The 23,259-nt window shown below is 48.0% G+C and overlaps 1 protein-coding gene across 1 annotated transcript; it reads right to left on the bottom strand.

Moving 5' to 3' along the window:
* Positions 1-6,252: 6,252 nt before the first annotated feature.
* Positions 6,253-20,639, bottom strand: SASH3 (SAM and SH3 domain containing 3). The gene is made up of 8 exons (XM_066250077.1): positions 20,398-20,639; positions 12,729-12,824; positions 12,228-12,374; positions 10,607-10,748; positions 8,897-9,045; positions 8,534-8,743; positions 8,234-8,384; positions 6,253-7,769 (listed from the first exon to the last, which is right to left on the bottom strand). Exons 1-8 carry the CDS (start codon positions 20,452-20,454, stop codon positions 7,579-7,581), a joined length of 1,143 nt encoding a protein of 380 aa, XP_066106174.1. The 5' UTR covers positions 20,455-20,639; the 3' UTR covers positions 6,253-7,578.
* Positions 20,640-23,259: the final 2,620 nt, after the last annotated feature.

Consider the following 23,259-nt stretch of genomic DNA (forward strand, 5'->3'; position numbering starts at 1 on the left):
CCCCTTGCTTAAGCCAGCAACCTTTGGCTTCAAGACAGTGACTTTGGGATCATGTTGATGATCCTGTGTTCAAGCCAAGGATCCCACACTTAATCCAGTGACCTCAGGGTTTCCAACTGGGGACCTCAGTGTCCCAGGGCAACGTTCTGTTCACTGCACCACCACTGGTTAGGCCCATTCATAGATTTTTAAGTTGCCGGCAGGTACAATGTACCTGTATTAATCTTCCTTTGTAGCAGTTGAATTCACAGTGAATCTACATATATAAGTGGAAGCATCTGAATACTTTCTTTTATATTTAAGTATAGTCTTGTTCAGGTATTTACATATTGAAATGCATATTACTTTATTTTAAATCACGTTCCTTTTATTTTTCCTTTAGATTACAGTTAGTGTATTCTATTGCTCTTCTGGAAAGTATGTATACGTGCAGGTTGTACTAACTATGAAATTCCTTTCACGGAGACAAAGAGGGCATTGCACAATATTATACTTAGCCAGGGAAGGTTGGGGCTGAAAGGGTGGCGAACCATTGGACTAGATGATCTCAAATGTCCCCTTCTATTTCTAAATATTTGGAAAATTTAGGGGGAGAACAAACAAACTGCTTCCTCCCTTCACACCTTTAATGAGCTTTTTAATTTTAAAACTAACACATGCCCATTGAAGATTGATTGGGTAAGTATAGGAAAGTAAAAAGATTTTTAAAAAATCACTCATAAATGAATTACTAAGGTATAATAATCACTGTTAATGTTTTGGTGTATTTCTTTCTAGTCTTTTTTGGTGCATGTATATTTTTAATCATAACTGGAATTCAACTATGCATATAATTTTATAATCCTGGTTTTTTACTTTGCATTTTTTGTATAATTAGAAATTATTTGAAAATATTTCTTAATGACTCCATAATATATACATATTCTTTTGTCAGATATTTGGAGTTTCCAATTTTTCATTATTATCAATTATACTGTGATGAACTGTTTTTAAATCTGTTATTATTGCCTTAGGATAGATTCCTAGAAGTGGAATTACTGAAAGGCTTTTTGACAAATATGGCCAAATTGCTTCACAGAAAGGTTGTCCCAGTTTGTCTTGCCAAGTATTGTCTCAGAGAGCTTGTTTCATGTCTTATTTAAACATTTTAACACATCTCATTTAACATTCCACAATTTGATAGTTGTAAACTGGTATCTCAGTGTCACTAAATTTCTATTCCTTCTGTTAATAATGAGTGTAAACGTTTTTCGCATCTCCCCTCCGCCTTATATTTCTTGCCATTTGTATTCTGTGACTTGGCTGTCCAAATTCCGTGTTTGTTTATTTATTTTTTTCTGGTATTAGGGATTTTTCTACTCAGTTAATAAACGAGAGCTTGATAGCTCACATTCTACTGTGGGCCAGGAAATGAGGGGGCCGTGATTTAGAAGTTGTTTTACAATTCAGGAAACTGGAGAAGAATAAACTCCCTAACATTTCATGTCCCTTCACTTCCTTAAAGCCTGCACTCCTGGTCATTTTCAGGTACCTGGCTGTTCCAGTGTGGCTAAACAGTTTGTAGGTTTTTTTGCTCAAATTAGAAACATGATTATTATTTGCCATAAAATTTGGACTCTGTTGGAGGATATCACTGAAAGGAACATAATGATTATATAGTCTGGACCATTTACATTCATTCTTTTTCTCTCATTGACTTAAGTACTGTTACCATAGTTCACACTACTGGTAGGGCCAAGAGCAGAACCCAGAAACCCTGACTCCCTGTCCGGAGAGCTTTCTGTCATTATCTCAGGTATAGACAGATAAAGGGGTTTGAATAATTCCAAGTGTCACTGCAATGAAATGAGCCTTACATTTATTTAACGTTCAATAAATGCTTGTTGAAAATTGACCATGTGTTAGGGTTAACTTTAGGAGAAATTGCATTGCTGACCCCATTCTCTTGTGAGTTGAGAACCAGCAGTGATTCTAGATTTTTTTTTTTTTTTTTTGCCATTTAAATGAGTTTGACCAATGATGTCTCCATTTCAGACATATGGAGGGCTTACTATGAATAGTCGAGCTGATATGGTGGTGGTTGTTGGGTTTTGTTTTAAACTTCAATCTCTTAACTCTTTCTCCAGGCCCCTGCACTTAGGTTGAACTGATGGTGGGATTTCTTTAGCACAGGAAGTCAGGAAGTTGCCTTGTCGGGTTCCCACAGTCAACTTGGCTGTCCCTTTGTGAGGGCCACTGCTCTGGGCTCTTTCTGACGCTATCCCTGGCAGGTCCCAGAGGTAATGGTATACAAATGCTATATTGGTAACTGTGAAGTTATAGGAAAAGGTGAAGCCTACGTATCAAGTGCTATAGAATTCCACTTATTTAGGGCCTTCCTAGAGGAGGAGTCTTGGCTGGGTCTAGAGGGGAGGCAGTTCCTTCCCACTTGATTGTGTTGGTGGCTGAATAATACAGAATGAAGCTGAAGTTGTGTGAGAAGCTAAGGTAGCTTCTATTGTGAAGGAGGTGGGAGAGCCACTTCTTTTCCCCAGCCAGGAAACCTCATACCTCATCCTGAATTTCCTAAGTTGGCAGAGGGGCAGTGTTGGATCTCACTGAGACTACAGTGATCAATGCCTTCACACCCCTTTAAAAAACCTTCTTTTAGCTTTGGTTTTATGTCCTTTGTCTTTAATGGCCCCACTGTAGCCTGTCACTTATGTGCAAAACCTGGAGAGAGGTCTCTATGACTTAGAGTTGGAAGCAGTGGCTGGAGCCTGTGTCAGACCATGCTGGTATAGAATTTGCAGGAATTTGTGGAGGTGACAGTCTTCATTGTGCGGTTTTGGAGGAGCTGATCAGAACCTATCTGGAGGAGTCTAAGGCAAGTCGTGAGAAATAGAAGCAGCAAGTGAAAGGGGAGAATAGTTCAGCTGGGATGTGCTGTACCCCTAGATGCTTCTCCTTGTTGCTCAGGTGGAAGAAGGCACCTCTGACCTTGAATTGGGGAGGAGTTGGCTAGACTCCAAATTTCCTTCTTGAATCTGGCCCTTATTCTCCTCCTTCTAGCAGCATAAGGACTTGCCTAAAACAAGTCTAATGCCCAGGGCTGATGAACTAGGGAGAGCCAGGCTGCCATAGGCTCCTCAGGTGGGCTTTCTCTCTATCACCAGCCTCGTTGGGCACCAGAGCCAGCACCCTCTACCCTGAATCCCAGTGCCTTCTGGGACCTTGGGTATCAATTTGCATCTGGGCTATAGAAGTCAGTCTGCAGACAAGTATATAACAACAGGGCCTTTATGCCCAGTCTTGAGCTCAGTACTCAGGAATTTCCAAGAGGTCAAAACCACCATTTATTGTCACTATGTGCCAGGAACTTCATAATCATTATCTCATTTATTTCTCTAACAACCTGAAGAGGTAGGTATTATTACATCATTGTTCTTTTATTTTTAATTTTAAAAATTATTTTAGTTGTGATATAACTAACATTGTGTAAGTTTAAGGTATGCAATGTATTGACTAGATATATTTATATATTGCAATATAGGTCATTATTATTATTTTACAGAAAAGAAATGCATATGTATGTAATTACCTGAAATCAGGTAACTAGTAAGTGGTGGAGCCAGGATTTGAAGACACTTCAGTTTAACTCCAAGCCTTGGCTCTTGGTCACTACACTAACGAGGGTCTGAGATGAGATTGGCCTTGCAGTGAAATGCAGGTAGCAGGCTGTTGGGGTTTATGGGATCCAACATGTTCTCTAATTCAATGCACATTGATTTTTATGGGTATTTTACATATACTAGTTCATTTAATCTTTGTAACAACCCCTTGGGACTAATATTGTTATCCTTACTTTATTGATGTGGAAAGTAAGGCTCAAGGAAGTTAAGTGACTTGTCCAAGACGACCCAGCTAAGTGAGTAAAAAAGCCAAGACTTGAACTCAGGTAGGCTCTAACACCTACCTGCTAGACCTCACTTGCCCTAGAGGAGCTCCACTTGCTGTCCCCAGGCCCTGAGGACTCAAGGCTGGAGGAAGAACCCCCTTGCCCTCTTGAACCAGCCTACCCCCATCCTTCCAAGGGGAGCTGGAGGCTGCCAGGCCTGTGACATCAGAGGCTGGGGTTGGGCGGATAGCGTATCCATCTGTGAACACTCAGCCTGTTGGCCACCAGATCTTGGTGTGTTGGGCTCAGGGAGCCATTGATGTCTTCCAGATGTCCTTGGGTCTGGCCAGGCGGTTTGGCAGCCCTGTCTGGTGGGAGAGCAGTGGGCCCTGGGCTGCAGCCCCGCCTGGCACTGCCTTTGGGCCCCCCAGACCCCAGCCTGCAGTGTACATTTCCTTGTTGCCCCTCTCTACATGCCCCTCCCAAAGTCCCACCCCCAGCAGAGCCACCTACTCTCAGCCTGTATTCAGCCTGCAGGCTGAACTGGAGCCCAATATCTCTGCGACGCCCCCAGCCATTCCCCAGGATCAGGGAGGAGTTCCAAACATACTCTTCTCAGTCTGACCTGTCTTTTCCTGATATTTTCCTTTCCCCAGTTTAGACCTGATAGATAGGTGCTACCCAGGGTTTTAAAAGGCTTAGAAATCTCCTCTGATAAGTTCCCTTAGTGTGTGTGGAGTTAAAATACTTGGAACATTAGTCATTCCCCACTTCCCATCTTTCCAGAAGCCTGTGCCAACCCAGCCGGATAATGACTCTGCTACTACTCCAAGTCAGAGGCCAGAGGTTTGGGCCTATGATTTCGTTTTTTAGTTTTTTCCCCAAAATTAAAATAGTTTTCCTTTTTAAAAAAGATATAAAAATAACCTCTACTTTTGAAATGGAAATAAAACAAGAGCGTGGAAGGTGAACACTTCTCTCCGTCACTGCCCCAGCTCCACCCGACTCGCCTCACAGGACCGTTAGCAGGTGCCGTTCGCCGCAGATCTTTCTGGTCTTTCGTGTTGTGTATGTTTTCCTTTTTATAAATAAAAATGGATTCACCCTACAAATAATGTTTTAGCACTCACTTCTTCCTTGTGATACAGCATGTATTTCTTTTACAACAAGAACTTTGTTTATTATTTGTATGATTTTAAAATTAAATAAAAAAATCACAAAGATTTTCCATGTGTCATTAAATATTTTTCTGCAACATCATGTTTAATGATTGCATGGTGTTGTGTAAACAAACCGTAATGTATCGAATTCCCCATTCGTGTTGGTTTCAGTGTCTTATAGACAAAGCTGTTGCAAATATCTTTGTCCATATATCTGGGTGTACTTGTGTGGGTCTTCCTGTGGACCGAGTCCTTGGAGGGGAATGACTTCGGTCAAATAGTATAAAAGGCACAATAGAGAGGGTCAGACTGCCCTCTAGAGAGCTGGGGGGCTCTGAAAGCTTGTTGAACTTCCTACCCAGCTTCTTCAACCTTTCTGATGCTTAGTTTTCTCCTCTGTTAACTGGAAAGGTGATGGTACCTACCTTGGGTAATCCTATGATGATTATATGAGAGAAGAAATGCAAAGCGCTTGGTGTGTAACAAATGTGTCCATCAGTACTCACTGAATCAGCCATTATTCTGAACTGTAGAGGCTTTGGGGTCCTCTGGGCTCCTCCTGGTCTCTTGGTGAGGATAATGCTTACGGTTTCCTGAGGCCCACAGCCACTAATGGCAGTGGGATGTATACAACTGAGAACAAAGCCTGGAAGCAGAGTGGCCTTGTCTTCACTCCTGTGGCACCTCTCACTCCAGTTTGTTGCCCCTCATGCAGTTAATGCTGGCAGAAAGAAAGGAAGCCAGGGGTCCTTGTCCCCCTCCCCCCGGAGATGGTGTAGCTGCAGTGAGCCCGAGGCAGGACCCGGGAATAGGTCCCCACAGGGGCTGAATCCAAAGCTCCTCTTCTTGGACACTGAACAACCCACACTTGAGGCCCTTTCTCGGTGGGTAGAGGTCTCCGGGCTCTTGTTAACTGAATAGTTCTAAGAAAAAAGTAGTTACTCCCAACTCTCAAACCCTAGCAAGGCTTGTGGCCCTAGGAGCCTGAGCTCTGAAGGGGACTGGTTAGTGGGAAGGGCAGAGCCATCCAGGGCTTCGAACTGGACCTTTAGGTCAGCAGTCAAGGGCACTGAGCAGCATCTTTAGGGAAAGGACAGATGCCCCTGAAAGGACAATGGAGGACATTTTGCTGAGTTCAGCTTTGAAGGAGAAGGGCTTGTCCCCCAACCCTCTCTCCATAAGAAAGATAACTGGAGACGCTAATTTCATTCTACTTATGTTTATTGCTACCAACATATCTTCCTCCATCCCCTTTTTATGTACACTACACCCTTCCCCCCAGGCTAACTTTACCAAAGTTCTGGGCAGTAGGTCCAGAGTGTGTCCATTAGGCTGCAGTCCTAGATGTAGTAGGCACTGTTTGTCCCTAAGCCAGCTGGGCCCTGGGGAAGGGTGACTCTGGAACTCGGGGAACAGATTTGGTAATGGGGTCATGGGAGGCCCACACCAGTAGGTATTATCCCTCCCCATCTGGAGCTCAGGGTACATCAAACCCTTAGCAAAGGAAACTTCATGTAATGGAGTCCCCAATGTCAAGTGCTTTTCTTGCCTGTGAAGAGTCACAGAAGAGGCCAAGTCTGGACCCAGGCCTGCATCTGGCTTCTGGGGGACCATTCTATCCTTGAAAGACGGGTCTGACCATCTTCCATCAGCCTCGAGGGCACTGTCATTTGAGAGGCCAGAGTTGGAAAGGGAGGATGCACATTGTATGAGGTATGGACATTACTTTAAGCTGGAGGAAGTTGCAGCTTGGCCTGACTTCTGTGCAGAGAATTAGAAACGAGTAGGAGGCGGCATTTCATTTGGGAGCCCAAGGCCCCTCCAGCCCCCTCAGTTAATGCCGCTGGTATCCTGGGCCACAGGTAACAGGAGAGCAGACATTTAATGTTACAGAATGTCAGAGTTGGCAAAGCCTTCTGTGTCTGCCAATTCTAATCCTGCCCAGTTGTAGACCGAAAATGGGGAAGGGACTTAGTCCCAGTCAAGAATGATTTAGTGGCTAACCTCCCAGAAAGTTGAGAAGCAAAGTAGGAAAGGTACATGTGTCTTTCTTCAAACCTTATTGAAGACAGTTTGGATTTACCTGTGATCAATTAGAAACCTTTTAAATGTCGCTAGGGTCCTGAGACTGACCTGAAACACGTGGCCCTGTTTTCGGGAGCAGGGCTGCAGGGGACGGTGCTGTGGGCTGAGGAGGACTTGGAGGCCTTGGTGGTGAGGGACATGTGAAGGATGACTCCTCAGTGTCCCACTTGCTGCTGTGGCTGTGGCCAGAGTGGGCTGTACTGTCAGTAGGTGGTGGAGAGAGGGGACTGGGCAGGTGTGATGTGCCCCAGCTGCTCCTTATCCACTCCAACCAAGCTTCTAAGGCCCTGGCCAGTTGCTACAGCCCTAGGCGTCATGGCAGGGAGAAGAGGGGAGCAGGGCCAGGCTAGGCATCAGTCCTTTGCCAGTCCTCCAGCCTGGGCCACCTCGGGAGGCCGGGCCCATCTCTGCTGCTTCTGCTTCTCAGGCCCAGCCTTGGCCCTCCACTAACTCTGCTCAAGATGCCTCGGCCAGGGACAGGCCTTGCAGCTGCTCCTCAGCGCCCATCAGCTCGGCCTCATCACGCCCGCTCTCTGAGCCCTCAAAGCAGCCTGAGTCACGTGGGATGTCCCCCTTGGGGTCTGACACGGTGTGTGCCGCTGGTTCCTGGCTGCTATCGGTACCTTCTTCTGCCTCCTCACTTCCGGCTGCCAGAGGCAAGAGTGGGAGATGGAATATGGGGTCTTGGACCTTAGAAGGGAGGGGTAAGAAGCCCCAGGGATCCCTGTGTGGGAATAGGTACCATGGGGGTGGGGACACTAAGCAGTCTTTCCTCCTGGGCACCTGCCACCACCTTGGCCCTTTTCGTGGTTTCCAGGCCCAGGAATTCAAACTTCTTCAGCACTAAGCCAGAAACCAGGAGACCTGTGCCTGAATGGTGGCTCTGTCATTGCCCAGCTTTGTGGCCTTAAGTACTTGCCTCATCACCATCTCTAGCCTTAAGTCTCTCCTGGATCCCAAAGGGAGTGGGACTTCATCATTCCAAAAACTCCTCCTCCCCACAAACTTTGCCTGAGATTGGGATTAAAGTGTGGAAAGTGTCTTCCCACTGCACAAGGCCCCAGGGCAGAGGCCTCCCCTCCCTGGACCACCAGCTCCAAAGCCTACTCACTGTCATAGTCCAACAGCAGCTCAGCAGCAGTGAGCAGCTTGGCCCGGTGCTGTGGGTCTGTGATGTTCAGCTCGTTGAGGTGAGTTTCCCGCAGCTCTTTGAAGTCCTCCAGCGTCTGGTAGCCATTGAGCAGCAGCGTGGATGTGTGCTCCTGTGGGCAGAGGCAGGCCAACAGTTAGGCTGCTTATAAGCCATTATCCCAATCCCTCCCTCCCCACATAGCTGATGTGCCCTGGCCACCATCCCTGGGCAAGGGCACCTCTCTTGATCCCACATACTACTGCAGGCCCAAGCTCAAACCTCCAGGCCAATGCGCTCCAGCAGCTCATGCAGAGTCTTAGGCTTGGGCCTCTTGCCCTTGCTCTGTCTCCGGCTGGGACGTGCAGGCCCCACAGCCTCCTCGGGCAGCACGTCCACATAGATGAACTTGAAAGAGCCCAGCCTGCCATTGAGCAAGCCCAGCCATGTGCCTACAGGCGGCTTTTCAATGATCTGGATCACATCACCTTTCTGTGGGAGGAGAGGAGAGTAGAGTGGATTAGGAGAAAGACCGGTGGGGTGGGTCCCTTGGCCGCTGCTGACACTGTCTTACCATGGCTCAGTCTAGTCCCCTTTATGCATGCAGCCTGCTAGGCTCCAGTGGCATCCAGATGCCAATCTTACCTGGAGTTTCAGTGAGTCATGGTCATAAGGGCTAGGAGTGAAGTCGGTGTGGACTCGGGCTCGGCCACAGAAGGGCCCTGTGTACTGGGGGGCAGGCAGTTCCTCCCCGAAGATGCCAGAGCCTGGGCTGGGGCTGCAGAACTCACTGCCTGCAGGATAGGGGGCAGGGAGGAGAGTCATATTTGTCTCAGGGCAGCTGGAAACACATCCAGCAGGTGCACCTTGCAGGGCTCTGTCTGAAGTCCCCAGGCTACATGTTGGGGAAGAAAGCTGGATGCTGGTCAATCGCACATTGAAGCAGGGGTTCTGACCCAACCCCTTGGTTACCTTGCAGGAAAAGAGCTTCGCTTCTGAGGCCTTAGACATGAGAATAGTTGACCACAGGAGAAATGGCTCAGAGTTCAAACTAGGGAAATTGGGAGGGCCTCTAGAGGCTGACTGCACCAACACCCCAATGAACAGATGAGGAATATTGAGGCCAGAAGGGCCAGGTGACCTGCCCGAGGCCTCTCATCTTATAATTGGCAGCACTGGGTCTGTTATACTCTAAGTGTCCTGACTCCCATTTCAGTGCTCCTTTCATCCAGGAAGCCACACCCTGCATTAATATTTCACTTTCTTTACGTAATGAGACTCTGTCTAGTTACCTGCAAGCTCAGATGGGCTCTCTCTCTCTTGTGGAAAAACAGGATGAAGTTTATTTTAAATGGCTTTCGGTGGTGATGGGGGATTAGGGTGGTCTAGAGAACCAGAGAAAGAACAGGGAACTTGGAACTCGCCTGAGAGCTGATCAGGTAGTGCCTCTGAAGGTTTGTAGCCGGAGGCCCCAGCCCCTCATTTAGGAGAGCTGCCAGAACCGCCTGCCTAGCACCATGAACATCTAAAGCAGGGGTCGGGAACCTATGGCTTGCGAGCCAAATGTGGCTCTTTTGATGGCTGCATCTGCCTTGCAGACAAATCTTTAATAAAAAAATAATAACGTTAAAAATATAAAACATTCTCATGTATTACAATCCACTCATTTCCTACCACTCATGTTCATGTTTGCGGGTGGCTGGAGCCAATCACAGCTGTCCTCCGGGACAACACCAAATTTTTATTGGATAATGTGTAACGTACACGGGTTGTTGTATGGCTCTCATGGAATTACATATTAAAATATGTGGCATTCATGGCTTTCTCAGCCAAAAAGGTTCCCAACCCCTGATCTAAAGATGCCAGGTGGCACTCAAAGTCCAGCAATCCAAGGTGAGGAGTTGAAGAGTCTGAATTTTTACAGCTGGAGACTCTATACCCCCCACCCCATGTCAGAAGTGTAGGCAGTTGTAGCCTCTAGCTCTTTGGAAGGGTGAGGGTGGGCTGGTCTAAGAGGACAAGGGGGCTTTTCCTTTGCCTTTGAGCCCTCCAGGGCCTGGCAACGGCATGTGGAGCTCTTCTAGGGCAGAACTGAGTTCAAGACTAGGTCACCTTGGGCAAATCACTTAACCTTCCTGAGCCTCAGTTTTCACATCAATTAAGTGGGGATAATAATAATACCAACTCCATGAAGTTATTGTGAAGATATAACATGAAGAGGGATGGGAAAGTTCCCAGCAGGCACCCCGTAAAGGTTCATTTCTCTTAGCTCCTCCCAGACAATCATTGGCATGGCCCTAACCCAGTTCTTTCCTCCAGGCTTAGCAGGTGTCTCCCCTCAACTCCCCTACTCACTTGTGGATGCCTGGCGGCTGAGTGCTGGGAGCTCACGCTCCTCTTGCTCAGAAAAGCATAGTGCCATCTTTTCAGGGCCAGGGCTGTCCAGAATGCAGTCTGGAGATCTCGGGGACGCTGAGCCCTCCTCCAGAGTGTCTGCCTGCAGGGGACGAGAGATAGGAAGCCCTGAGCAGCCTGGGTTGGAGTGCATGCGGAGCAGCCCAGGTGCAAGGAATATAGGACTAGACCAGACAGAGACTGAGCCCTAGTGGGGCCCGAGCTCTGCCACTTATAGGCGGCACGGCACTCTCAGAGCGCATGTCTCCTTTTTTGTAAATTGGGAATGACAAGTCCTTGTCCTGCCTATCTTACAGAATGAGGCTTAGCTGGGGTGCCATGTGAATATGCTTTGTCAGCTTAAAGTGCCTGTGTGTATCCAGGGAAGGCTGGTGCCAGAGCTTGGACTCAGAGCTGTCGCTAGGACACAGTCACACGGATAGTGGTGCTAATGAGTTACTACTTTTGGTTATGCTCCCATGTGCCAAGCACATCTGTTATTTCATTCAATGCTCACTTGAGGATAAGTGCTTGATCGTCCCAAGTTTTCAGATGAAAATTAATGGAGGAACATTCTCAAGGCCATGCATGAGGCTCCACTCAAATCCACCTGACTCCAGAGCACCCCTGCCTCACCATACCTCACTGCAGAGGTAACTCTTCCATAGCTGCCTCTCTTGGAATATAAGCCCCCATGTGCAGAGGTCACCAATTCTTATGTTGTAAATACTCCCCATTGTGGCCACTGTCATGCCACCACTGTGACGTCGCTGACCAAGCAGCATATCATCATAGGCTATTTCCTCTGCACAGAGACTAAAGATGCAAATAATCTCAGAGCATGTAGAGTAAGGAAAGGCAGCCCACAAATTAGGAAGCGGTGACTTTTGAAGACTGACTGTATTATCTTTATTTTTAATATAATTTATGTAATTCTCAGTTTATATAATTAAATTCTCAATAATGTTACGTTTCATACCTGACTCACAAAATTCCTGAAAACTTGTCCAGCTGCTGTCCCGAGCTGATATGAGCCGGTACGAGCCGGCTCGAGCATACCACTACCTTGGAGTTTCTTATAAGAGCCACAAGTGCACCCGACTCACTGTATGGCTTCAGCGGCTTGGCTGTGCCTGTCCTACAGCTGTCTGGCATGCCCTCTCTCCTTGGGCCACAGCCAGCCTTCTCCAGTTTTCTTTCATAGGGGCCTCTCTTTGACTCAAACCTTCCCAATCCCAGGGGCTGGTTCCAAGCAAAACTTTGAAGTGAATGGATTTGCCTCAGGCGATCTCATCTCCTTTTCAGCGGCCCACTCTCCTCAGGCTTGCCTTCTCAAGGACCTTCTGTTCCAACTTTCACCCCTCCTTAGACTCCCCCCTCTGGTTTCTCTGGACAATGATGCCTTGCTGCCATGTTTGTGGCTGAGTGAGCTCCCCCTCCCATGTGACTTCCCTTCTCATATTTAATAGAGCCTTCAGGCATGGTTTCTCAGCAGTAGTTGTCAAGGTAGCCATGCTCACACCATGTGAGAGTGGTGCCTGTTCTCCCTGTCCTCACCCTTCCCCTGGGTCACAGGCCTTACCATCTCCTCTGACAGGGCCTTCACCATCATCTTGCCCATCTTCCTGTTCATGGTTCGGGAAATCACGGCCCTCCACTTTTTCCCCAGCTTTTTGCCACTCTTCCCAGCATCCTCTGGGGTAGGGACACCAGAGTCATCTTCTGGAATCTGTGACAACAAACAAAGAGATTCTGGGACTCTGGTGACTCTGCCCGAATCCAGGACTTGGGAAGAGAAGGAGACCTTCGACCCCCAGCAGAGAATGGAGGGGCGGGAATGAGAAGCTCCCATCCCCTTCTCCTTAGCTCCAGTTTTGTCTTCCGCCTTATTAATTTGTGACTAAAAAAGACGCAAGTGATTTCTTGGAGCCCAAGATTTCGGTGGATGGGAGAGATGGAACTTCTGCCTTTAAGCAGACTTAGCCTCAAGAATACTCAAGTCTCCTCTTTCCCCTCTTCCCTCCCAGCCACTCCCTTGCCGGGAGCCTGAAGCCAGCCTCCACAAGGAGGCTCTACAACTTACATTATCATCCAGGTTAAATTCCTTCTCGCTCACCACTGGGGAGCTGGGTTTGGATTTGGCAAAATCTTTGAAACTGCTGGAGCGCTGAAGTGAGAGCTGGAAGAAGCAGAGGTGTTGCAATCAGTGGAGCTAAAATGCCTGGTTGAGTAAGGAGCTGTTCCCTTTCCCAGCACACAAACACATACCCCAGGACTGGACAGAGCCACACATGCCCTGAGATCCCTGAGGTGAAATGCCAAGATGTTCTTGGAGATATTTGGCTTCATCCAGTTCTTCAGCAGAGAATGGCCCTTAATGCTGGCCCCAAGCAGGTTCCTGACCTCAGCTCCCTCTGACCTCAGTTGAGCCTCAGACTGAGCCCACATTTCCACCAGTATTTGCACTTTGGTCCTCAGAACCCAGAAGTGAAAGACTAAACAAGTCGGAGTAAAGACATATTTTCTAGTAGACATACCTCGGCATGAACAATAACATCGTCTTTATGTAACAGAGCAAACCCTCCCAAACCCCACAGCCTGGCCTTCACGCTCTGGGCCTGCTCCTAGCATGGTCTCCTGTCTCAGTGATAGCAAATAAACACATTAGGACCCATAACCTGGTGAATCTGTGTAGGGAGAATACAAAACGCTTCTACCAGGAGTAAGATCTGGTATTAGGCTTTCTGGAAAACCATGGCAGAGGAGGTCAGAGAAAGTACCCACAGATCTGAGATACAAATGATTGCCAATAATTTAGTAAAAGAAAGATGCCATTTTCTTTCTTCACTTCAGCTTTTAACCTTAGCCAGTAATGTGATAAGATGGCTACTATTGACAGGTGCTGGTCTTCCAACTTTTTGGCCTGGTCTGTTGTTTGCGCCAATGAGACTGTTTTCAGGAAATGAGTATTATTATTATTATTATTATTATTATTATTATTATTATATTTTTCTGAAGTTGGAAACAGGGAGGCAGTCAGACAGACTCCCACATGCGCCCGACCGGGATCCACCTGGCACGCCCACCAGGGGGCGATGCTCTGCCCATCTGGTGCGTCGCTCTGTTGCTACCAGAGCCACTCTAGTGCCTGAGGCAGAGGCCATGGAGCCATCCTCAGCACCCAGGCCAACTTTGCTCCAATGGAGCCTTGGCTGCAGGAGGGGAAAAGAGAGACAGAGAGGAAGGAGAAGGGGAGGGGTGGAGAAGCAGATGGTCATTTCTCCTGTGTGCCCTGGCCGGGAATCAAACCCGGGACTTCTACACGCCAGGCCGATGCTCTACCACTGAGCCAACTGGCCAAGGCAGGAAATGAGCTTTCTTAACTGTGTTTGTGTGCATATGCCAAGACAGCCGCAGAAACCGGGGCCAGGCAGGTAATGAGGGCAGGTTTTAAACACAAATATTGGAGGCTAAGCCTGAATCAAGATCAACAGTCAAGACCAGAGATACACACAGGAACCAGGGTTCACAGATGGCCAGACAGATAGAGTGGAATAGACTGCAGACACTGGAGATAAGGGCTTGAGGAAGCAAAGCTCCAACCCTCACAAAGCTGAAAGTTTCACATCCTCTTTCCTATGAAGGGAGGTCCAGTGACAGCCTCTCAGGGCAGGGGCAATATCACCTGCCCCCAAAACACACACAAGTGGATCCAACTCTTGGGGCCTACAGTGGAGCACTTCGACTCTCTTGGTGATTCTTGACTAAAGTCAAGTCAGCAATCAGGGTCAGGACCACACCTTCTTGGGGTTGCAATAAGCTAGCTGACCAGAAACTAGGTCAGCAGTCATGCCAAGTAGCCACTACAACCACAAGGGCCTCCTGGGTGGGGCACCTTCAGCCTCCATCAGGAAGCCTCTTTCATGCTATGTTGGGGAGCCGGAAAGGGGGCCATGCATGGGGAAGGGAAAGCATGACCATGGGGTGGCTGCTCTGGTTCCCATGTCTCCCTTCTACACTCTTTCATTGATTTTCCCCACCCCCTATTCTTTCCAATTTTTCTCCTTTTCTTTCCCCTTCTCTCCTCTGCTTTCTGTTGATTTCCTTCTCTTGTATGGCTAGGATGCAGCTGCCCCAATAACTTCCTCCTCTTTTTGCTTGGAAAAGAGGGAACAGAGAGAGGGTAGTCAACAGGCTGGGCTGCTATTTATAAGCCAATGGGGCCTATTGTGACCTTCTCTCCATCACCTCTCAGCCTAGTCTGCAGAGCAGGAGGCTGAGAGTCGCCTCAGAAGCCTCAGGGACCAGCAAGCCTGGAAAGCAAGCAGGAGGGCAGACGTGGGGCCGGAAGTGAGCTTTGTTGGGGCAGAGTAAACTCACTGCCAGGCCTCCCTCTAATCGCAATTCTTTCCTTTTCCTGTAATTAATCTGCACTCTGGGGGCTGGGAGGGAGAGCTTTGACTCTTGGGACCTTGTTTCAGGACCCCTCTGTCCCAGCTTTAGCCCAAAGTGTAGGAAACTATCCAAAAGGACTGTGGGGGTAGTGCTGGGACTTGGGCCCAGCTGGTGGATCTTCAGCCCCGGGACATGGAATGAGCTCCACAGCTCTGCAGGTGTCTAAGGGTCGAGGTGTCCAGAGCAGCCTTTCGCCCAGCCTATCTCCAACCTCAGGGCAGCATCCCCCAATATCCTGCATTCCTTCTGGTGTCTCTGAAGTGACACACTTCCCAGGTATGAGTTGAAATCCTTGAGTCCTCTCTCGATTTTCTGCCTGGCCTCTGTTTGGGTTGAGGCTTTCCAAGAGGGGCGGTAGTTCCAAGCATCATTGTTCATGTTTACTTTTCTGATGTCAGATGTTGCTGAATTCAACTTTTGGATGTGAACTTTGGTGAGTTATTTAACCTCCCTGAACCTCAGTCTCTTCAGTTGGTGTCAGCAGCAAAGGTTCACATCTTAGTTCTGCCACTGACCAGTGTGTAAAGGTGGGTGAGTTCCTCAACTTCTCTGGGCTGCCATTTCCTCATGCATAAAACGAAGACAAGAGCATTTACCTCACTGGATTGCTGTGAGGATGAAAGGAGTGAGTGCTTGACACAACCACCTCTCAACAAATGTCCATATGTCTGTGCATGCCTTAGCTCTCCTGATGACCCACCTCTAGGCTCTTACCCAGGGCATTCCCCACCTGGGACAGTCCACCCTTCACTCTGTCAACCACAGTTTCTCTCCTCCTTCAAAATCCAATTTAACTGGGAACAACCCACATGATTATAAACTGTAGAATGGATACATGGATAGTGCCAGAGTCATACAAGGACATAATGATGAGCTTACTACAGCTCTCCTCAACAATATGGATGAATCTCACTGATACACGTTTGAGCCACCCACCAAAGTGTACTATATGGTTCCTTGTATAGAAATTTCAAAACCTGGCAAAACTAATTTGTGCTGTTGGAACTTAAGATAGTGGTTACTCTTGGGGAAAGAGGGTATATAGTGACTGCCAGGGGCATGAAAGAAGCTGTTTCTTGATCTGGGTGCTGTTTACATGGGGATATTCATTATGGAAATTCATTGAGTGGTACACTTATGATTTATGCACTTTGTTGTACAAATATTATACTTTGATAAGTAGGTTTTTCAAATCTGGTTTTAAAGGCACTGTCCTCTGCAGGGAGCCTCCCAATCACTCTCTCAGAACCTCACAGTGCCCCTGTTGGCATCTTCCTTCCCTGCTTCCTCCACAAGCTTGGCTTTCCCCAGGTGTCTCCACACTACACAGCACCCTCTGGGTTTCAGGCTTGGTCTGCGTGCATAGGAATCCAGTAAGCAGAGGTAAAATATCTTCCCTGTGCCTAGCACTCTGTCAAGTGCTTCATGTGTGCCAGCTCACACCAACCTCACCACAACCCCATCTTACATACCCACTTTCCAGCTCAGGAGACTGAGACTCAGAGAAATGAGGTACCCTAGGCAGAGTCACATAGCTGGCAACAGAAAAAAAAAGATCAGAAGTTCTAAACCATGTCTGTGACTCTGGAAGCCAGTGCATGTCGCTGTGCTCAGAGCTCACAAAACCACCCCCCTTTCCACTATAGAAGTATATTGAATGCAATGGCAACTTCACCCACACAGGTGGTGTTTGGAGGGAGTTACAGGGAGAGCAACTGGGAGTATGGAGGAGAAGGGGCTCAGGAAGACTTCATGGAAAAGGAGGCACAGTTGAGCTGGTGCATGCAGGGGAGACAGGATTTCTCTAGGAGTTTCTGGAAAGAGTTTAAATGACAGTGAGAGTTAGGGATGTTCCAATGTGATGACAGAATGGTGGCTATGTCAGTGCATGTGGTGAGAAGTAGAGCAGAAAAGATTATAGAAAGCTCTTAACAGCCATGCCCAGGAACTTGACAATTGGTTTGTGCACAATGAGGAGTCACTTAAAATACAAAATGCATGCTGGTAAGAGTGTCTTGCTAGAGGCGTTCTGTAGGAAGGGAACCAGGGGGATGTAGTGTGCTGGAACTGGGAGAGAGAGAGGCAAGGAGAGACTGGAAAGAGAGAATATTTGGACACTATAATGGGGTCCTAGATTCCTCTCCATTTCCCTTGGTAGGAGGTTTGGGGTATGCTGGAAAGTAGGGGTGCAATCTAAGGACAAGCCTCTGTCCACCTCTACACCCTAACAGATCAAAGGCAGTGCAGAGAGAGACCTTGATAGAGGCAAAAATCTGCCAAGGGTGTGCTTCCACCCCCTAGTCAGGGACGTGGCTCTCCAATTTTCATGGTGGTCAATAGACGCCACATCCTGACCCCACCATCTTAGAGGGCCTGCTCTTGCTTTGACTCTGCTGCCTGGAAGGTCCCTCAATCAACAGCCATCTAGGTTTGCCCTACAGATCTCCTTAATAATAGGTTGAGTCTTTCATTCTCATCAGAATCTTCTAGTGCTTTTGAGATTAGTAAGGAACAAGAGAGTAGAGGGAGAGGGGGTTAACTAATTCTGGAGACTGACAAATCTTGGCTTGAATTTCTGCCCTGTGTACTAGCTGCATGACCTTGGGCAAGTTTCTGAGTCTTAAGGCATAAAAATAGGGATAAAAATAATATTTGCCCCTAACCCACAAGGTTGTCATGAGAAGCCAAGGCCGTAAGACAGGGGTTGGGAACCTATTTGGCTGAGAGAGCCATGAACGCTACATATTTTAAAATGTAATTCCCTGAGAGCCATACAACGACCCGTGTACCTTACGTATTATCCAATAAAAATTTGGCGTTGTCCCGGAGTACAGCTGTGATTGGCTCCAGCCACCCACAACCATGAACATGAGTGGTAGGAAATGAATGAATTTTGATACATGAGAATGTTTTATATTTTTAAAGTTATTATTTTTTTTTATTAAAGATTTGTCTGCGAGCCAGATGCAGCCACCAAAAAAGCCACATCTGGCTCGTGAGCCTTAGGTTCCCGACCTCTGCCCTAAGAGATGGGTGGAGCACGGAGCACAGTACCTGGTGTCTGATGAGTTCTCACTCAACTCTGGGTCATAATGCTATTAAGTCTTGTTTTCTCTACTTCAGAACTGGGACCCAGACTTGTTCTTTGCCATGTGTTCCCCAACTCTACCCACGCCTACAACATGCCCTCCCTGCATATGCAAATGAATGCATTTGACAGAGCATTCTCGCATTTATTGTCTTAGGTAATCCATGTAACCTATGGAGGTGGACAGAGCAGTAGCTATCCCTCTTTTCAAAGATGAGGAAAATGAGACCCAAAGAAAGTCAATAAGCTGTCCAAAGTTCTACAGCTAGAACTTGATAGGATTTCAACTCTGTTTTCCTGTCCCCTGCGCAGCACTTTCTCCATTTAGCAGGCCTGGGAGGAAGAGGAGGGACAGAAGAGAGGACTTGTATGTCTTTGTGCTTTTCTCTCTACTATGTCACTTTACCCTCCAAAGGGAAGGGACTTGCTCAAGGTCACAGTGCTGGAAGCAGCTGCTGCCTCCAGCCCACAGAAGATACTGTATCCACCTTCTAGAAGCATACTCTCGCTTTTCTGAGGGCATTTCTGAGGTTTGGGGCTTGGAGAATGGCTCTGGAGGCTGGCCCAAGCTCTGGCAGGGAGGAATAGTTTTGCCTGGACCACCTCTTCCTACAAGACCACATGGGATTTGCTGATCCTGGGAGAGGCCTGGGGGAAAATCCAAAGGCCCAGAGGCCAAGCACAGAATTGGGATAACGGCAGTGAAGAAAAAAGACAGGGACTTTTGGCTTCTGTGTTCCCCTGGCATCTCCGCCTGAGGTGGTGTGGGGTCTTAGTAGTCTCAAAGTGTCAGCTCTTTCTCAGACTTTTTCCTCCAGCTCAGCAACCCTGTGGTTTGGGGCCCAGCAGCGTTTAGAGCAGTCTTGGCTTCCAATCCTCATTAGGCGGAGAGCAAGGGAAAACAGACCGCTCCTGACAGCCAATGGCAAGTCTGCTAGGCCCAGCGTCCTGTAGGGCTTGGGCAGGCAGGTGACAGAGCCTGTGGGAAAATTTATAAATTTCTCCCCATCCCCGCCCACCTCTGCTGCAACCTTAGAGAAGAAAATGGGGTAAGGCGAATATAGATTGAGTGGCAGCCACCCCAAGACCTGAGATGGGGCAGGATGCACACATCAGTGACTTCTCAGTTGGTTCAGCCTCTGTCTGGGAGCTGCTCCCCTGACAAAGGGGACTCCCCCTAAGGCACCTGGGGTGAGCTCCAGGGGAAACTGAATGAACAGAGTGAGGGCCTGGACCTTGGCCTGGGGCTAAGCTTGGGCCTCTTGGACCTGGTTCAGGTCTGCTTTGGGATTGTCCTGTGATTCTGCTGGACATGCGGGATATACTTGCTGATTGCCTGGGAAAATCCTACAATCAAATCAAAGAATTAAGTCTAAAAATCCTCAAATTCAACCAGAAAAGCTTAGAGCTGGCAGAGCCTTCAAGGGATCTTCTAGATCGACTTTTGCTCGAGGAATATGAATACCTCAGCTGTCTGTGACAGTTGCTTTTCTTCCCGGCCTTTAAGATCTCCCCACCATATTTTTCCTCCTCAGACCCTACTCTCCCTAACTCACCAGCTTTGTTTTCCATTCTTCACCAATAATTTCTTCCCATATTTGAAGAACCTGTATGCCCCCTGTTTCCCGCTGCAGGTTTGGAGACCTTCCACCCTATTTCCAAGTTGGCTCCATTGCCAGTGGGCCAGAGGAACTGTAACAAAGCTGAACCAAGTAAGCAGAATCTTGGCTACCACCAAAAGGTGAGGTCCTAGGAGCATCATGGCTACAAATGGGGTGGCCCACCAGGACCCTTTGAGTGAGATGGCTCTTGAGAGGCTATCTATGCTCAGGCAGAAACTATGGCAAAACCAGTGTAGGGGAGAAACAATTAAGTATGACCTTAGGATTCAACTCGAGAATTGTATTTTGTGATTCTCAATTCTAGTCCAAGATTCTAGCTCTTCATTTTAAATCAGGTTATCCCATCATTGTAGGGTTGAAATTTATAACTCTGTACTTATAAGAGTCTATTTTATAACTCAGTTCCTCTAGAATTTGGGAAATCTCTTTTGTACTTTTGTTACTCTAGTAACCTTTGGCCCCTGTTCCATTGCCCTTGAGAGCCCTTGCCTACATATGGCCTTTGGCTTTTCCACTTCTATGAGTTGAAGGGCTGGATTACGCTAGTAGAAGGAAAAAAGAAGTGAGTTCTCAGAGATGCTACTCACCTTTTTCTTCTGAGTGGGCTCCTTGTCACTGGCGTTGGAGGGCTTGCGGCGCAACATGGTCCTCTGCCCTGGTGACACTCCTTCCCTACTCTCCTAGGTATGGAGGTGTGGAGGCCTCTTGCTCAGCCTCGTCAACACTGTCCAGGGGGAACAGCATGGACCAAACCTCTGGCTGCCACTCTGACTGCTGCAGTGGCAGCTTGGAGGTGAGGGCCATGGACACCCGGAGGCAGCAGCATACAGGAAGCCCTGCCACGTGACCTTCTCTTACAGCAATCGCAGCCCCTGCCGGCCCCGAGGGAGGAAGGAAGTCCTAGCTTCAGTCTCTAGAGATTCTGATGCAGACAGCTCTTGGGTTGAACAAGCAGAGAAAAGTCCCTACCCTGCTGTCTCATGTCAATCATCATAGGTCCTTTGCTCCATCTCCCCAGAGGTGGCCAATCAACCTGACATTATACGATTTAACTCAGGCTTCTTATGTCTTTGACCAGAATTCAGAAACCAGAATTTGGACCATCTCTTTGCCTGTTGGACCAGTGCTCCTGGTCAGCTTGTCACCGAGGTCTTCATTGCCATCACTACCACTCCTACAACCAGTATTCCTTATTTATAGCCATCAACCCTACAGGCAGAAACTATGGCAAAACCAGTGTAGGGGAGAGACAATTAAGTATGACCTTAAGATTTAACTCGAGAATTGTATTTTGTGATTCTCAATTCTAGTCCAGGATTCTAGCTCTTAATTTTAAATCAGATTATCCCTACAGCCATCACCCTACAGCCACCAGCCCTACAGCCATCAGCCCTACAGCCATCACCCTACAGCCATCACCCTATAGCTATCACCCCTATAGCCATCACCCTATAGTCATCAGCCCTATAGCCATCACACCTACAGCCATCACCCTAAGGCCACCAGCCCTACAGCCACCAGCCCTACAGCCATCACCCTAAAGCCACCAGCCCTACAGCCATCACCCTATAGTCATCAGCCCTATAGCCATCACCCCTACAGCCATCACCCTAAGGCCACCAGCCCTACAGCCACCAGCCCTATAGCCATCACCCTATAGCCATCACACTATAGTCATCAGCCCTATAGCCATCACCCCTACAGCCATCACCCTAAGGCCACCAGCCCTACAGCCACCAGCCCTACAGCCATCACCCTAAGGCCACCAGCCCTACAGCCACCAGCCCCACAGCCATCACCCTATAGTCATCAGCCCTATAGCTATCACCCCTACAGCCATCACCCTAAGGCCACCAGCCCTACAGCCACCAGCCCTATAGCCATCACCCTATAGCCATCACCCTATAGTCATCAGCCCTATAGCCATCACCCCTACAGCCATCACCCTAAGGCCACCAGCCCTACAGCCACCAGCCCTACAGCCATCACCCTATAGCCATCACACTATAGTCATCATCCCTATAGCCATCACCCCTACAGCCATCACCCTAAGGCCACCAGCCCTACAGCCACTAGCCGTACAGCCATCACCCCTATAGCCATCACCCTACAGCCACCAGCCCTACAGCCATCACCCTACAGCCACCAGCCCTACAGCCATCAGCCCTACAGCCATCAGCCCTAAAGCCATCAACCCTATAGCCATCACCCCTACAGCCATCAGCCTACAGCCATTATCCTACAGCCACCAGCCCTACAGCCACCAGCCCTACAGCCACCAGCCCTATAGCCATCACCCTACAGCCACCAGCCCTACAGCCATCACCCTATAGCCACCAGCCTTACAGCCATCACCCTATAGCCACCACCCCTACAGCCACCACCTCTACAGCCATCACTCCTACAGCCATCACCCCTACAGCCACCACCTCTACAGCCATCACTCCTACAGCCATCACCCCTACAGCCACCACCCCTACGGCCATCAGCCCTACAGCCACCTCACTGCTATCAATCAGCACACCCATAGCTATCATCCCTCCAGCAGCCACCCTGCAGTCAACACCCTCAGGCATCACTCCTACAGTTGTCATCATTGCTCCTTTCACCCTTACAATATCATCCTCACAGATGTCACCTTTACAGATATTACACCCGGTACCCCCACACCATTCTTACCCTTACAACCATCATCCCTACAACAGTCACCCCTGCAGTCATTCTTACAACAGCCATCAGCACTGCTATAGCCATCATTGTTAGAAGCACCCTACAGTTAACCATCTTCCCCTATCTGCTTCACCACTGCCACCATGAGCTGCAAAACCATCATCTTCACAGCCATTATCCGTATAAACATTCTTATGACAGCCAGTCAACCCCATGCATGCCATCACTCCTACAATCATCAACCCTACTGCCATTACCCTTTGGTCATCACCCTACAGCTAGCATCCTCATTGCCACCAGCACACCCACAGTCACCCTCACCAGAGCTGTCACACCTTAAAGGAAAAAAAAAAACCCCTAACCACCACCTGTATATTTATCACCACCATAGCTATCACCATGAAAAAAAGAAAAAAGCATTTGTAGGCAAATCCATACCACCAGCAAATGTCCCATTCAACAGCCATTTCTCAAATGCCTATGTGCTAAGTTTAAAATGTTCACTTTGTGGATTGTCTGGAGGAGATATTTTAGTAACTCCAAAGACATTTTATTTAAAAAGTAATTCACATTCCCCATATACAATTTAGCAAGCACAGATACATACAAAAAAGAAAAATTTAAAAATCTCCATAATCATCTTCCCTACTGTTTTGATGGATATCTTTTTTTCTGTTTTTGAACATTTAACTACATGTGTATATGTGTGTGTGTTTAAAAGCCATACTGCAGAGAAAGCAGATCAGTGGTCGAGGGCATAGGGAGGGGGTAGAGATCAG

The sequence above is a fragment of the Saccopteryx bilineata genome, chromosome X (assembly GCF_036850765.1).
Source record: "Saccopteryx bilineata isolate mSacBil1 chromosome X, mSacBil1_pri_phased_curated, whole genome shotgun sequence".
Lineage (NCBI taxonomy): Eukaryota > Metazoa > Chordata > Mammalia > Chiroptera > Emballonuridae > Saccopteryx > Saccopteryx bilineata.